This window comes from Primulina huaijiensis, chromosome 4 (genome assembly GCF_012295235.1).
Source record: "Primulina huaijiensis isolate GDHJ02 chromosome 4, ASM1229523v2, whole genome shotgun sequence".
Classification (NCBI taxonomy): Eukaryota; Viridiplantae; Streptophyta; class Magnoliopsida; order Lamiales; family Gesneriaceae; genus Primulina; species Primulina huaijiensis.
Genome location: NC_133309.1, coordinates 22,283,876 through 22,298,801, shown reverse-complemented (window position 1 = coordinate 22,298,801; position 14,926 = coordinate 22,283,876). Strand labels below are relative to the sequence as shown.

Genomic DNA, 14,926 nt, shown 5'->3' with positions numbered 1-14,926 from the left:
GAACAAGCTATCGCATTTTATGCAAGGATTGAATCGAACCATTTGCACTTTAGTAGTTGCTGGAGCGCCTATTAATTATGCCGATACTGTAGAGAAAGCCAAGAATGTGGAGGCAAGTCTACTTTTGGCATAACCACAGTCAGTTCAACCAGGTTTTCCTAAGAGTTTCAGAGGCAATGTGCCAATGCCAGTGGGTGCACCACTATACCGTCCTTTACTGCCGTATCAGCCTTCGCAGTCTTATCAGCAACCAAAGCAGCAACACTTTAAGGCCAAAGGAAAACAGTTCAAGAAACAGACTCGTAGTAGTTCTTCTAGTTCTGGCAGTCAGCGTGGAGATTCAGTTGGGTCACCAGTTGGAGTATTTTGTGATCGTTGTGGTGGTAAGCATATCAGTACTCAGTGTACGGGAGTTCATGGATCTTGTAATATCTGTGGGCAAGTTGGACATTATGCTAGAGTATGTCCGAATGCAGCAAGACAACAATTTCAGCAACCTCAGTTTGGTCAGGGTTTTATAGGACCAGCAACTAGACCTTTTGTTCCGACTCAGTCTTTTCAGCAGTGTAGCTATCCTCAGCCTAGAGGTTCTGTTCCGCAGCGTTTTCCAGGGCCACAGCAGGCTCAAGTTCATGCTCTAACTCAGGATCAAGTTCAAGACGCACCGGACGGAGTTATTGCAGGTATCTGCCTTATTTTTAATCATCCTGCGCGTATACTGATAGACACAGGAGCATCTCATTCATTTGTATCTGTTGTATTTGTTGATGAGCATGAGATTGCTACTACTCCGTTGATAGATACTGTGTCAGTCTCTACACCTGCCGGTGTATGTTTGATGTCTCATGAGATAATTCTGAATTGTGTGATTAGATTCGATGATAATATTATGATAACTAATCTAATCAAGCTAGATATGTCTGACTTTGAATGTATTCCGGGAATGGATACTCTGTCAAATTATCGAGCTACCGTTGATTGTTTCCATGGAGTTATCAGATTCAGAACGTATTATGGCAGTAAATGGAATTTTTACGGTAGTGATTCGCAATCACGTATTCCATTAGTGTCAGCAATGGAAATGTTTAGAATCTTGTCAACAGGAAATGAAGGATTCATAATCTATGCAGTTGATGCGACTCAGGGAAAAAGATTTGAAGTATCAGATATTTCTGTTGTCAAGGAATTCCCTGATGTATTTCCCAATGAGATTCCTGGATTTCCACCTCAGAGTGAAATCGATTTTACCATTGAGTTGTTGTCCGGGACAAATCCTATTTCGAGAGCACCATATCGTTTGGCTCCAGCGGAATTGAAAGAACTCAAAGAGCAATTACAGGACTTACTGGAAAAAGGCTATATTAGACCAAGTATGTCACCTTGAGGAGCTCCGGTATTGTTTGTAAAGAAGAAAGACGGAACGATGAGAATGTGCATTGATTACAGACAGTTGAACAAAGCTACTGTGAAGAATAAGTATCCTCTGCCACGTATCGATGACTTGTTTGATCAGTTGCAGGGTACATCAGTGTATTCAAAGATCGATCTTCGTTCTGGCTACCATCAGCTTAGAGTTCGAGAGGAAGATGTTCCGATGACAGCATTTCGAACCCGTTATGGACATTATGAATTTCTAGTTATGCCTTTTGGATTGACTAATGCTCCAGCGGTTTTTATGGATTTGATGAATCGCATTTTTCGAGAATTTATAGACAGATTTGTTATTGTCTTCATAGATGACATTCTGATTTATTCAAAGACAAAGAAAGAACATCGAGAACATTTAAGGTTAGTCCTCCAGACACTAAGAGCAGCGCAATTGTATGCAAAATTTTCTAAATGTGAATTCTGGCTGGACAGAGTAGTATTTCTGGGTCATGTTATATCAGCTCAAGGAGTATCAGTGGATCCCAGTAAAGTGGAAGCTGTTATCAATTGGCCAACACCGACGAATATTTCCGATATTCGCAGTTTCTTGGGATTGGCAGAATATTATAGGCGTTTTATTGAAGGATTTTCTATTATAGCAAGGCCTATGACCCAATTAACGCAAAAAGATCGACGTTTTGTGTGGACTGATGAATGTGAGTCAAGTTTTAAGACTTTGAAGGAAACGTTGACAACAGCTCCAGTGCTAGCTTTGCCATCAGACTCAGGTGGATATGTTGTTTGTTCAGATGCATCTCTAAATGGACTTGCTTGTGTTTTAATGCAAAATGGGCGAGTGATTGCATATGCTTCTAGTCAGTAGAAACCGCATGAGACCCGATATCCAGTTCATGACTTAGAGTTGGCTGCCATTGTGTTTGCATTGAAGTTATGGCGTCATTATCTGTACGGTGAACAGTTTGTGATTTATTCGGATCACAAGAGTCTTAAATATCTTTTCTCACAGCCTGACTTGAACATGAGACAACGTCGATGGATGGAGTTGCTTAAAGACTTTGATTGTGAGATTCATTATCAACCAGGTCGAATGAATCTTGTTGTAGATGCTCTCAGTAGGAAAGTTCAGAATGATATGCTGACATCTTTGACTATCTCTAAAGTTCATGAGCACTTGGAAACTTCAGGATGGACTTATCAGATCAGTGGAGACTACTTTGTAGTATCATCTATTCAAGTTGAGCCACAGATTTTATCCAGCAGCACAGAAGGCCGATCCGCACATTCATAGATTAAAAGAATTGTCTCGAACAGGTCAAACAGAAAAGTTTAGTGTTGCCTCAGATGGTAGTCTGCGCTTTAATAGTAGACTTGTGGTTCCTAATTTGATAGATCTGAAAGAAGCTATACTACGGGAAGCACATTGTAGTCGACACAGTATTCATCCAGGAATTCAAAAGATGTATCATACCTTAAGAGCTCATTATTAGTGGGAAGGTATGAAGAAAGATATTTCTCATTTTGTGGCTAAATGTTTAACGTGTCAACAAGTTAAAGCCAAAAGAATGAGACCTGGCGGAATGTTACATAGTCTTGAAGTTCTGCAGTGGAATTGGGAGCATATTGCTATGGATTTTGTGACACATCTACCTCGTTCTAATCGTGGTTGTGATGCGATTTGGGTTATTGTTGACAGATTTTCTAAATCCGCTCATTTTATTCCGTATGATCGTACATGTACTTATATGAAAATGGCGAAACTGTACATAGATCATATAGTGAGATTGCATGGTGTGCCAGTAACCATAGTATCTGATCGTGATCCAAGGTTTTCTTCGAAGTTTTGGGGAAGTTTGCAATCAGCTTTGGGCTCAAAGTTGGCTATGAGCACAGCCTATCACCCACAGACAGATGGTCAGTCAGAAAGAACCATCCAAACTCTAGATGATATGTTACGAGCAGTAGTGATGGATTTCAAAGGTGGTTGGCAAGAATCATTATCTTTGGTGGAATTCTCTTACAATAATAGTTTTCAGGCAACAATCGGTATGTCACCATTTGAAGCTTTGTATGGAAGAAAGTGCATATCGCCGATATGTTGGGAAGATGTAGGAAAAAGACATATGTCAAAACCAGAATTTATTCAAGAGATGAAAGATAAAGTTGAATTGATCAGGAAAAAGATGAAAGCAGCCCAGGATCGTCAAGACAGTTATGCAAATAAAAGGCGTAGACCTTTAGAGTTCCAAGTGGGCGATTATGTTTTCTTGAAAGTATCACCATTCCGGGGTACTATGAGATTTGGACATTAAGGGAAGTTAGCTCCGCGTTATATTGGTCCGTATATGGTTGTTGAGAGGATTGGGACGATGGCTTATCGTTTAGACTTGCCGCAGAGTTTGTCTTTGATACATAATGTGGCACCAAAATCGGACTGAACCGTTTGTCAGGCTATTGTTCCCTTAAAGTTCTGGAGTAAGACATCGATTTCTCAATAAGATCAATTTCTTTTATTGTATGATGGACTCCCCTGAAAAACATTGGCGCATTCATGTATCTATGTTGCGGAAATATGAGCCAGATCCGTCTCATATCTTGAATATTGAGGATGTGGAGTTGGACAGTTCCCTTAGCTATGTTGAACATCCAGTGCAAATTTTGGACCGCAAGGAAAGACAGCTCAGGAGCAAGATGATTCCACTAGTTTTGGTGCAATGGAGTAAGCATGGAAGAGAAGAATCTACATGGGAATTAGAGGCAAAGATGCGACAAGAATGGCCTCATTTATTTGATAATGTAATGAATTACGCGATGTATTCTGAATTTCCTATGTATTATCAGTCGTAATGTTGTGGATATCAGTGTTGTATTTGTTAGATTTCGAGGACGAAATCTTTTATTAGTGGGGAAGAATGTGAGGCCCAATAACTATAGGCCCGGCCCATTTCTCATTTTATTTATTAAACTCAATTGATAGAAGAAAATCATATCGATCAATCCAGAAGCTCTTCCCCTGCCTTGCACTGTCGCCTTTCTTCTTCATTCTGCAGCAATCGTGCAACGTCCCAACGGCCAGATTTTTTTTGCAGTAGGTTAGCACTTTTCTTCCTCCAGTCTATTAGCTTCTTTCCTGCCATGAATCGGAAGGTTAAGAGCTCGATCAGTCCTGTTTTCCAGCACTGTGCGTGAGCTTCGATTCGGTTCTAGGTAAGATTGTTGGCTTCAATTCTTAGTTGTGTTTTGGTGGAGTAGTTTGTGTAGTGGAAAATTAAGCTTTTCCCCTAATTTCCAGCTCGTTTTTCAGATCGTGAACAGTGTTTCCGGCGACGTTTCCGGCGAGCCAACTTCGCGAGATTACTATTGTGTGTTTAGGCTTCGTTTCTGGAGGTATTAGCTTGAAATTTCAGATTATTAAGGGGTAATAGGCTGCCCGGATTTCGAATTTTAACCGAGCCGATTTATTTTGGTTTAGTCGTTTGGTATGCATTGTATTGAAGTGTATAGTGAATTTATATTGTAGGTTCTATCGTTGGACGAGTTCGTTCGATAGTCCTTAAGAAATTACTGTGGNTGTACTGGGGTCTGACCCCTGTTTTCTTTTTATGTTGTGGTTGTTTTNGGCTTATATTGGCGTGTAAGAATATTCGGTGAATGTTATTTGCTATTTTATGCCTTGAATGTTTATTCTGTTGCATTCATGCATTAAATTGTATTGGCATAACATATTGAGCTTGACTCCTTTGACGGCGATTTATGTTGATTCTGTTGAGATATATTGAGTCATCAGAGGGACGAGTGGGTTAGGATTAGCCACATTCCCAGATGACAGCTAGGGACGAGCGACTTAGATACTCGCATTCCCGATGCTANCTGATGTTATTTTCGAGCGTATATATGTTGTTGTGTTTTAAAAATTTTGGGATATCCTACTTACGAGGAGTTCATGCCGAAATTTCTGTAGACCCAAATGAACGTTTTAAACTCATTTTCCTTGTTTCCATCGTTTAATCCTGATTGTTTAATGAATAAATATTAATTAAGAGGACGGTCGTGATACCATGCACTCGACGATGAAGAACCAGTATCTGAAGAAATTGACGACAATAAACGGTGGGATTAGTACGAGATGGTGGTTTCCTCGGCTTCTGATGAAGGTGCGTCTGCGGTGAAGGCCGGAATAAAAGGAAGAAGAAGAAAAAGAGGAGGGAGGCATCCAGTCAGGCTCGTTCATCTGCATATGATTATCCAGCTGCTCTCTATTCTTCGAGAAAACCGGGTGTTCAAAAATGGGCTTCTTCTGCTACTACGCCTGGCGAGAGAGAGTATTTCTTTGATTCTAGGGGGATCGCGATAATTTGGCTTTTGGTTCAGTTTATAGGTAAGTTAATACTTTTTCTGATTTTCTAATGCTTCGTGCATTGTAAAGGGTTTTTTCACTTGACGTTAAGTTTGCAGTTTGTTCTTTTTATCCGCTTTATCTTCCTTGTCTACGAAATGGATGTCTTAATTTCAACTCTACAATTTCAATCTCATATTTGATTAATTATGATGCAAACCTTTCGAATTGTATGTATTATGTGGTGATTTGCGTTCATTTGAAATATGTTGTATCCCATACAGCACACAAGAAATCCGTCCCGTACACTAATGACACTTGGTTCAGGTTTCTATTTTTTCCGGTCATGTGGAAAGATCTTAGGTAAGTTAGTGTCGGGCTTTTTTTTCCTTTGGTATAAATTATTTACTGCTGCATCATCTATTTGGCCAGCACCAAATGGAGATTCTTGTGTGAAAGGAGCGAAAAATTTTGTTTTACAGCAATGTGCTATTGTGTGCTATTTTGAAATTACATTTATTTGATAAAATGCAGAAAGGATGTTGCACATTACAAACTTTATAGATCTAAGGGAGTTTCTGAGAGCCTCAATTTTCAACGGTTTACTAGAGTTGGAAGTATGGATGGGGATGAGGACATTGATTGGTTAGATACAAAGCTTAAATCTGGGGTTCGCTATTGGTCGAGGTATGCTGCTGTCGAAGTCATAAGAACCTGAAACGAGCAAGAATTCTTGTTCCTACCAAGCCTATAGGGAATATGGTTACTGATTTTATTCCCTTATCATCAGATGAAGATTCAGGTAGTGCACTGGTTTTAAATGTAACAGTCGTTGAAGAGTCTTGGGAAGATGAGGTTCTGCTAAAAACAAAGGAGTTCAATGCTATGACAAGGGAACACCCACAGGATGAGAGTGTTTGGTTGGCATTTGCGGAATTTCAAGATATAGTTTCTAGAATGCAGCCTCATAAAGGTGCCCATTTACAGACTCTAGAGAAGATCATCATTTTGGAGAAAGCAACTGAGTTTAACCCTGATAGTGAAAATTTGTTGCTTGCTCTTTTGAATACTTGTCAAACTAGAGATAGCTCTGGTGTTTTAATTAGGAGATGGGAAAGGGTACTAGCATCCAATTCAGGGAGTTACAAGCTGTGGAGAGAATTTTTTAGGGTTGTTCAGGGTGAATTCTCCAGATTCAAGGTTTCTGAGATGAGGAAGATTTAAACAGGCGCAATCCAAGCCTTAGGTGGTTCTTATATCAAGCAACATAGGCGGGTTCTCATTTTGATGATTAACATTTTCTTCCCTCTGCTAGAACTTCAACAAAAAATTTCTTCCGTCTGCTAGAACTTCAACAAAAAATTATCTTGGCTTCATCGTGTATTTTTCGCACATGAAAAAAAGTTCTGAATTGTTTTGACATCAATTGAAATGGATAGATGTCCATGACTGTCGCTGTGTTTTTTTGAAGATGAGCTTTATTTATTGTGTCGCTGGAAATAGAAATATGGCCATGGAACTAATAATATACTAACCTGAACTATGATTTACTAATTGTTTAAAATGACTGAACTAATTGTTTGACTGGTTCACAAAAGCGAAAAGAAATCACAAACCATATCCAATAAGTTTTACTTCATGAGTTTTTTGTTCCCTTGCAAATTTCTATATTTCCCAGAAGAAAATATGGCCATGGAACTAATAATATACTAGCCTGAACAATGATTTAGGGCAGTGACCATAACCATTATACCTCATCCACCAAAATCGAGTCTATTTAAGCATCTTCTTGCGCTAGTTATTGTATTTTAGTCATGTAAATGAGTATTTATCTTAGATTATAATAGATGATTTACTATCCCTCTGTGTCTATTGACTTGGGACAGTTAATTGACAATGCTGTAGGCATGTGAAAAGTTAGCTTTTGTTATTATCTACGGTAGTTCTTACTATTATAGAAGGTGATAATTTTTTTATTTATTTTTCTTATTTCACCAGGTAGAAACGCAGTTTCATGCCTTACTATTGGTTTTACTGTTCAATCTAGTGTTTCATCTTGTCTGTATGTGTATCGTTCCAATTATTGGTTGTTTCCTCAACAAAATGACTTACTATAAATTTATAATGCAGAGAGCAGACGGCAAAGTCGGCAACAAGAACTTTTGATGAACTACTATGTGAGGATGCTTTGTAGAAATCATGTGGAACTTAAGACTTCGAAAGTATGGGAAGCTATCATGAAAGGGTTAAAAAATTTATCCCTTTAACCCCCTCTACACAAAGCTTTGGTTGAAATCAACAATCTTATACTTCACCCAATAAACGGCGATGGACTTTGGACGTATTACCTTCACAAGTAAATTTTTTATCCTTTTTCTTATTTTGATTAGGTGATGTTAATAACGCAAGACTAACAAATTCTTTAATTTGCTTGCTCTTTTTCTTGTTGTCGCAGAAAACCATCCGTGATCACATGGCTCCATTTGTTGTCATTTGAGATGAGTGCAGGGGGCTCCAAATTCAGAATATGTGGACTTTTTGAAAGGGCACTAGAGGATAGCAAATTGCAGATTTTGGTGATTCTCTGGTGGTGTTGTCTGGAATATGAGATGAACATAGCATGCAACTTTGCTGCAGCTAAAAGAGTTTTCTTCCGTGCAAATCACGCTTGTCCCTGGTATCATTTCTTTGACATTACTTGGTGCATATACTTACACACTATTGAACATAAATTTCTGTGATTTAAAGTTGTCATCCTTATACAGTTATACTTGGAAAAAATACATAATTTTTCAAAATAATCTGGAAGTTGTATACAATAATATACTGAATCTATCCTCAAATTTAAGTAAATTTTTTTTATCCCCAAATGATTTTTACAATGAAGTGTGTATCCAATATTCTTTTACATAGTAACGAGAAAACCTTCCCTTGTGCTAATGATGCTTGCTTTACCAAAGATAAACAAAGAGCGTTCTCACAAAAAAATAAGAAATGAATAAAATTAAAGATGAACTATAGGGCTTGGCAGAAAGCATGAAACATTGTTTATTTTCGTCATGTCTCTCCATCCTAATTTTTATATGACATCGCCGACCCAACTGTCCTTTCTTTTATCTTTCCAGGTCTAAAAGGCTGTGGCTCGATGGATTCCTCAAACTTGATTCCGCATTGATGGTTAAAGATCTATCCGATCTCCAAGAAGTCATGCGGGACAAGGAACTCAACTTGAGGACAGCTACATATGAGATTTTATTGGGAGATGATATTGATGTGTAGCTTTTCAGGGACAATTTGCGGACAGATATGTGAGATTTTATTGGAAGATGATATGGATGCGGAGCTTTTCAAGTTTCAACGTCTGGCCTCTGTTGAGTCGAGCTCAGGATCATCCCACTTTTGAGTGATTGTTGTTCAAGTCAGTTCGATCTGAGCCCCGGTGAATGAATTGTGCCATGAATAACTGTAAATCAAGATCACTTGTTTTGCTGGAATAGGACAATTTAAAATGAGAAGTCTAGGGTAATATACTCTTGTATATCGACTGTATTGTGGTTATGTGCGGACACTGTAATATTATTTCACTTTTTGTGTGTTTGAATATTAATTTTTTCAGGGTTTTTTTTTTGGAATAAAAAAGATATTCTTCGTAGTGATATTATCTTATTCTTGAATGGAGTTGATCAAAAAAAAAAAAAAAAAAGAGTAGCCCCAGAAACCACCATATAACTGACACTGAATGAGACACAACTTGTCATGAGATTGTCATGTCATTTTAAATAAACTAGCATAAAGTAGGGTCATGTACATCAGTACATACATGTCTATTACATATAATAAAACTAAAAATTATTACTTATATTTGAAATAATTGTTTCTTAAACAACTTTTTTCTAAACATGCAATGCTACTTAAATCAAATAAAGCTTATGACTGAATTGATCGTAATCATACTCATGTTGGCTTTAATAAGTTTTGTTTCTTGTCTTTTAATTTTTTTATTTTATATTTAAACAATATAATACTCCAACTATATACGAATGGCTAATTATATATTGCATCTCACCAAATGTTGAGTTGCCATGTAAAGTTATGAGGTGGGTAATGTCTCTTCATGGCTGTATGTATGTGTGTTCTTGGTGAAATTATTTGCTGTGGATTAAATGGAGAGAGACCAAAAGAAAATTGAATTTGAATAATAGTGAGTAAAAAAAAAGAGCTTTTTAACATTAAAGGTTCAAAATTTTTAAACTGTACAACAAAAAATCCAACCCAAGGCAAGCACACCAGAATATCATCAATTGAGTGAAATCCAGAACTTCGGACCGGATCTTCCATTATTGCAGTCAGAGCGCAGATAATTCAACCTCTCGAGAGCAAGGTCGATAAGCCGCAAAAGTGTTATCGTTTGAGAAGGAACCAGGATTAAAGCATGTAATTCCTGTGTAATTGAATGCTTTTTGCTCACTTCTATCTCCCAATACTATCTGTTCAACAAAACAAAACAAAACAAAACGCGACCTTCAACAGATATAGATCAGTTTACATTTTCAACGTTATATATATTTATCAACAAAAGCATATTACTGTATGTGGAGTTGGGTAGAGGTGAAGACAGTGATCGAAATTCCAAATAATCGGCTGTATGCTCAAAGGCAGAGGACAGAGATGGCTTTGGTGTGTAATGGTAGCGACAAGCTGCAGAAAAATACACAATGATCAGTAAATTGATATTCTAGGATTACATGAATGATGAACCATCATCCAAAATGGGTTATGAATGTTAACAGACTGACATGCTCAAAAGGATCACTCGTTTCTTCATTTGAGGGTGGCATCAGACATGATCTGCGCATTCTATAAAGCATATCTTGACGAAAAAAGACAATCTCTTGCGTGTAAAATTTGATCCTGGTTTCAACAAAAAAGTCCTGATTCTCAGTTTGTGAAAAACAAGAAAAAGAAACTGAGACGTAAAGCATGAGAGTATCCCAGTAATCATGTGATTTGGCAGGAAGAATTCAGATTGCAATAACAATAATCAAATGACGTGGAAAGCCCTACTCAAATTTGACTTAAACTTCTAAGTTATATTGGGAAGTAATCGGATAAAAACCTGCAAGGATTACTCAAGAATGCAGCGTTTGGAATGTAGTTCTGAAGCTCCTCGGTTATGTACTTAGGCAGTGAACATCTGGGCAGAACATTAGAAGGTCCTGAAAATCAGCAGAGTAGGTGTTTCTTACAGATATGATGCATATATGTATGCAATCATTTCATGAAAAATCCTAATTTAATTAGTCAACCCACCTACATCATCAGGACCAGGAATAAAAAGAAATCCACTGTGTTCTTTTAAACGTTGATGGTCTGCGATCATTTTTCCTAGCTTCCCGAACTGTGATCTGCAAATGTCCATCTTTTATTACTCTCACGTACTCCACTAACTGTAACAACAATTAGGATATAAAAGAGAGTTCCTCACCTGAGGCTTGAATATGAATTAAAAGAAAGGTTACATGGACGAGAACAGAAGTTTCCCATGAACACAAACAGCGATGGGACAACATGCTCATTTTCATAACCGCCGAAGATGGTCTTAAGATTTTCCATGGTCTTCTCCAATGATAAGACAATGAAGCAATTAGTAATTACATTAACAAATAGAAAGGGATTTAACAAAGTAAAAAAAAATAGTCAGAGAAAACAGTCAGAGAAGATTACATCCTCATTGTCCAGCCAAACATCGGAAAGTATAACGAACATGTCATTCACAGCCTCCTTTTCCAGCTCTGCCAGCCTTATCTGTAGCATGAGTTAGGGATGTGATCGACCATTTTGTAAACATGAGAAGCAAAATGATTTTTCAATCAGCAGAGAAAAGAGTGGAAGGATACAGTTTCTTCTTTTGTAAGTGAACCAGCACCAAAAAAATTAATTCCTGAAAACATTGTAACTGACATTTCTCTGTCTTCTAGTGGAGGAAACCCACAAGTTTTTACCTGCACAAAAATTTGCAAACGGTAAATTATGCTCATTTGAACAAGACTTTAAATCAAATATTCAACAAGGAAATTTTTGTTTGAATTCAACGCCCCAAGTTTAGGGTAAGGATCATATGTGTTTGTAGCTCACGGCTCAGAACAAATCTCAGTCCATATTTCTTAACCTCTCCTATATTCTTATGTTCTCACTGTTCACCTATGTTTAAGATCTGACAAAGGAGTCACTGGCCACTATTTCAGATACAGAATCTCATAATTACTCCCTACACCAATAAAATCTTAAAAGACAATATAATGACTCAAACTCGTATCAAATCCCCCATTTTCTAACAGCGAAATCCCCTGCTCTGGGGGAATGTCCGCAGCATAGCTTGCAGTTGAAAAAAATTGGCAACACAAGTATGACCAAATTGAGTAGAAAACACTCTCGCCAACATCGAAAAACCTATTTGACAAGAAAAATATGAATAGATGGATGAGAAATAGAATGGCCTAAGATACAGTTATAGCTCTAAAGAAATTTAACAATCGATAAGGCCAGTAGAAGTATCTTTATTTCCAGGCACAGGGATCATGCATATCGACAATTACCTAGCATTACATTCTCATTACAGTCCTACTTCAGCACTCACATTGTACACAACCATCAACACGAACTATAAAGTTCCAAGTTCTACTTTACAGTCCTTGTCAAGTCGAATCGTCTAAAAAGAGAACAAGAACCAACCTTGAAGATACCATCCAAGAGCATCTCACCTTCTGCTAAGACTATTGTGTTTTCTGAAAAGAACCCTGTTGTTATTCTGTGGTTCATATTAAAGAAAGTGAAAGAAATCATGTTTTATATGTTAAATGTGAAAGCAACACTTCACCCAATCACATCACGTGACATAAGGATTCTCAAAACATTATGCACAGTTAAACAATGACTATGGTATTTTTCTTAATTATTCAGTTTAGCATGCGCTAAATTTGTTTCAGGAATTTAAGAATGAGATAGGGATGGTTATGTGAAACAGTGTGTGGAGTCAATAAAAATCAGAAAATTAATCGAATATGGTAGAATTAGAATGTGGTAAGTCCTGATATCAAATTATAGGCACATTAAAACATGGAGCACAGATTTAAGATGCATGGTGGTCCGTGATAGCAAAGGATATTGCATCAGATAAATCAACTTCCACAGCAGCAGTTAAGTCTTCCAAGTAGAAATGACCATCCTCAAGTTGTGATATCAAACCCATCACCCATTTCTTTCCTGTCTGCCCAACCAGAGACTGAATCGTAGACATCTGAAAGGGAAGACAATTTTTAGTAAAAATGGATATAGCTCGCTGTCATCAACAATAATGTTTGTTCATAGTATAGTAAACAAATATGTGATTTTGCAGACTGGTGGTGGGAGAAAATAAGCACCTGGCAGCTACCATAATCAGAAATACCGCTATCAAAAACAGGAGTGGAAAAATGGGGGTCACGAGAAAGCTTCTGGAACAGCAAGAGAAATCGATCCTTATACAATGTGGCCTTTGCTGAAGCATCACCATGAATTGGAGGCTTCCCTCTATATCTACACGAAATGGAAAAAAAATGCCAATTTACAATAATAACCAAAAATATGCAAGCCACAACAGCGAGTTGTTACATGAATTAACAAATAAAATAAAACAAAAATGCCAATGTTAGCACAGTATTTATTATGTTCCAAAGTCTCTTCACACCCTTGCAGGTCTTATTTCAAGAAAACAGGCCATTAGATAACCTAATCCTCATGCTAAACAACGGAACTCTCACTTGAACGAACAAAGCCAACACATTTCCTGAGAATACCATATGCTATCAGTAGCTCCTACATAAAGCTTCTCGCTTTAAGGAAACTTTGCTATAAACCACAATCAAAACAACACTACTGGATTCATTCAAGATTAGCTCCACGTACTGGTGAAATAATTTCTTGATTGGGTCATATCGAAATTTCGGGAAATCAAACGCATCGATGATACCCAAAGTATGTGCAGCTGATTCACAACCACTACCCGTCAGACCCTCCGCAGCATCCGCTTCCAGCAATAGACTCACTACTTTTTGCACAGGCTCCTTATCCAGTATCGAAGATTTCACTAAACCAAAAACAATCGTCACAATATTACTCCATGACATAAAACTACAAAAAAAAAGAAGATAAAATTACAAAATTCGAAAGATTTGATTTGTTACGGGGGCGGTGGTGAATCTCTTCAAGGAGGATATCGAGTGCTTCGTCTTCGGCACCGGGGAAGTGGCTTAGGAAACGCTGAAACTCGGATAAAGCTTCGAATTTGATGGTATAACCTCTCATCTTGAATTTCCTCTGCAATTTGTTTCTCATTACGCTGTTCATTTTGCTTCTACGAACTCTGTGGTTTCTTCCAAATCAAACAATGGCGGGATTTGTCGATCTGTGGAGTTCTGTTTCTGAGAATGGAGTTGGCGGGAAATGAAGGGGTTTTAGCTTGGGCGGATTTAATGGGCTTTCTGTATTATTACTTTCTTTGGGCTATGGCCCGACAACTCAGATGGGCTTACTCCGTTTCTTCTTGAATTTTATCCCAATGGATTTTATTTCTAACTAGTACACCGACGCAGGATCTTGTATGATATTTTTTATAATTTATTTATTTATATTTAAATGAGGATCAAAATATAATTATAAGAAATAGTGAGTGACAACACTGTAATTTTGCTATATGAAATAGAAAAAAAAGAATAAAAAAAATCAAAATAAGAATTGAACCTACAACCTCATAGCTAAGAAACAAATGCTTTATCCATTAAACTACATGTGATTTGCATTAATTTTTTAACACCTCTAAAGGTCTCTTCCTTAATAATATAGTATAGATAGTATAGATTTCTACAATTTTGATCGAATGACTTGAATATTTTATTTTTAATTTTCTAACTTCAGATTCAATCCAATAATTCAACAAAGATGTTCTATGTTCTCTCTTTTAGTCATTTCGCATTAATATTAATGTGGTACCGAAAAATGATAATTTGATAACATACCATATAAAATTAATGTAGTATCGAAAATCGATGATATGGAACCGGAAGTGGAAGCACGTTGATGTACACCCTTTCTATGAATATTTAGTTGCGTTAATTTAGCGTGCAAAAAAAAAAAACTTTTGTGATATAGTGTCACGTGTCAGTTTTG

General features: G+C 37.3%; 1 protein-coding gene and 1 pseudogene across 1 annotated transcript; one reads left to right on the top strand and one right to left on the bottom strand.

Moving 5' to 3' along the window:
* The first annotated feature begins 3,269 nt into the window (after positions 1 to 3,269).
* On the top strand, positions 3,270 to 7,069 carry LOC140974985 (uncharacterized; annotated as a pseudogene).
* Positions 7,070 to 9,938: 2,869 nt separating this feature from the next.
* Positions 9,939 to 14,178, bottom strand: LOC140974759 (DNA polymerase epsilon subunit B). The gene is made up of 13 exons (XM_073438240.1): positions 13,945 to 14,178; positions 13,667 to 13,847; positions 13,144 to 13,297; positions 12,888 to 13,019; positions 12,455 to 12,532; positions 11,620 to 11,724; positions 11,447 to 11,527; positions 11,208 to 11,338; positions 11,033 to 11,127; positions 10,839 to 10,938; positions 10,519 to 10,633; positions 10,310 to 10,420; positions 9,939 to 10,209 (listed from the first exon to the last, which is right to left on the bottom strand). The coding sequence occupies exons 1-13, from the start codon at positions 14,105 to 14,107 to the stop codon at positions 10,069 to 10,071; spliced, it is 1,587 nt and encodes a 528-aa protein (XP_073294341.1). The 5' UTR covers positions 14,108 to 14,178; the 3' UTR covers positions 9,939 to 10,068.
* Between the last annotated feature and the right edge of the window lie 748 nt (positions 14,179 to 14,926).

Bases quoted from the DNA above. Each gene is read 5' to 3' on its own strand.
- LOC140974759 (XM_073438240.1), bottom strand. From the start codon at position 14,107: ATGAACAGCGTAATGAGAAACAAATTGCAGAGGAAATTCAAGATGAGA. The intron at 11,528-11,619 runs GTATCCTTCCAC...CTCATGCTACAG, and splicing joins CACTTACAAAAGAAGAAACT to ATAAGGCTGGCAGAGCTGGA. The intron at 10,939-11,032 runs GTGGGTTGACTA...GCTGATTTTCAG, and splicing joins TCCTGGTCCTGATGATGTAG to GACCTTCTAATGTTCTGCCC.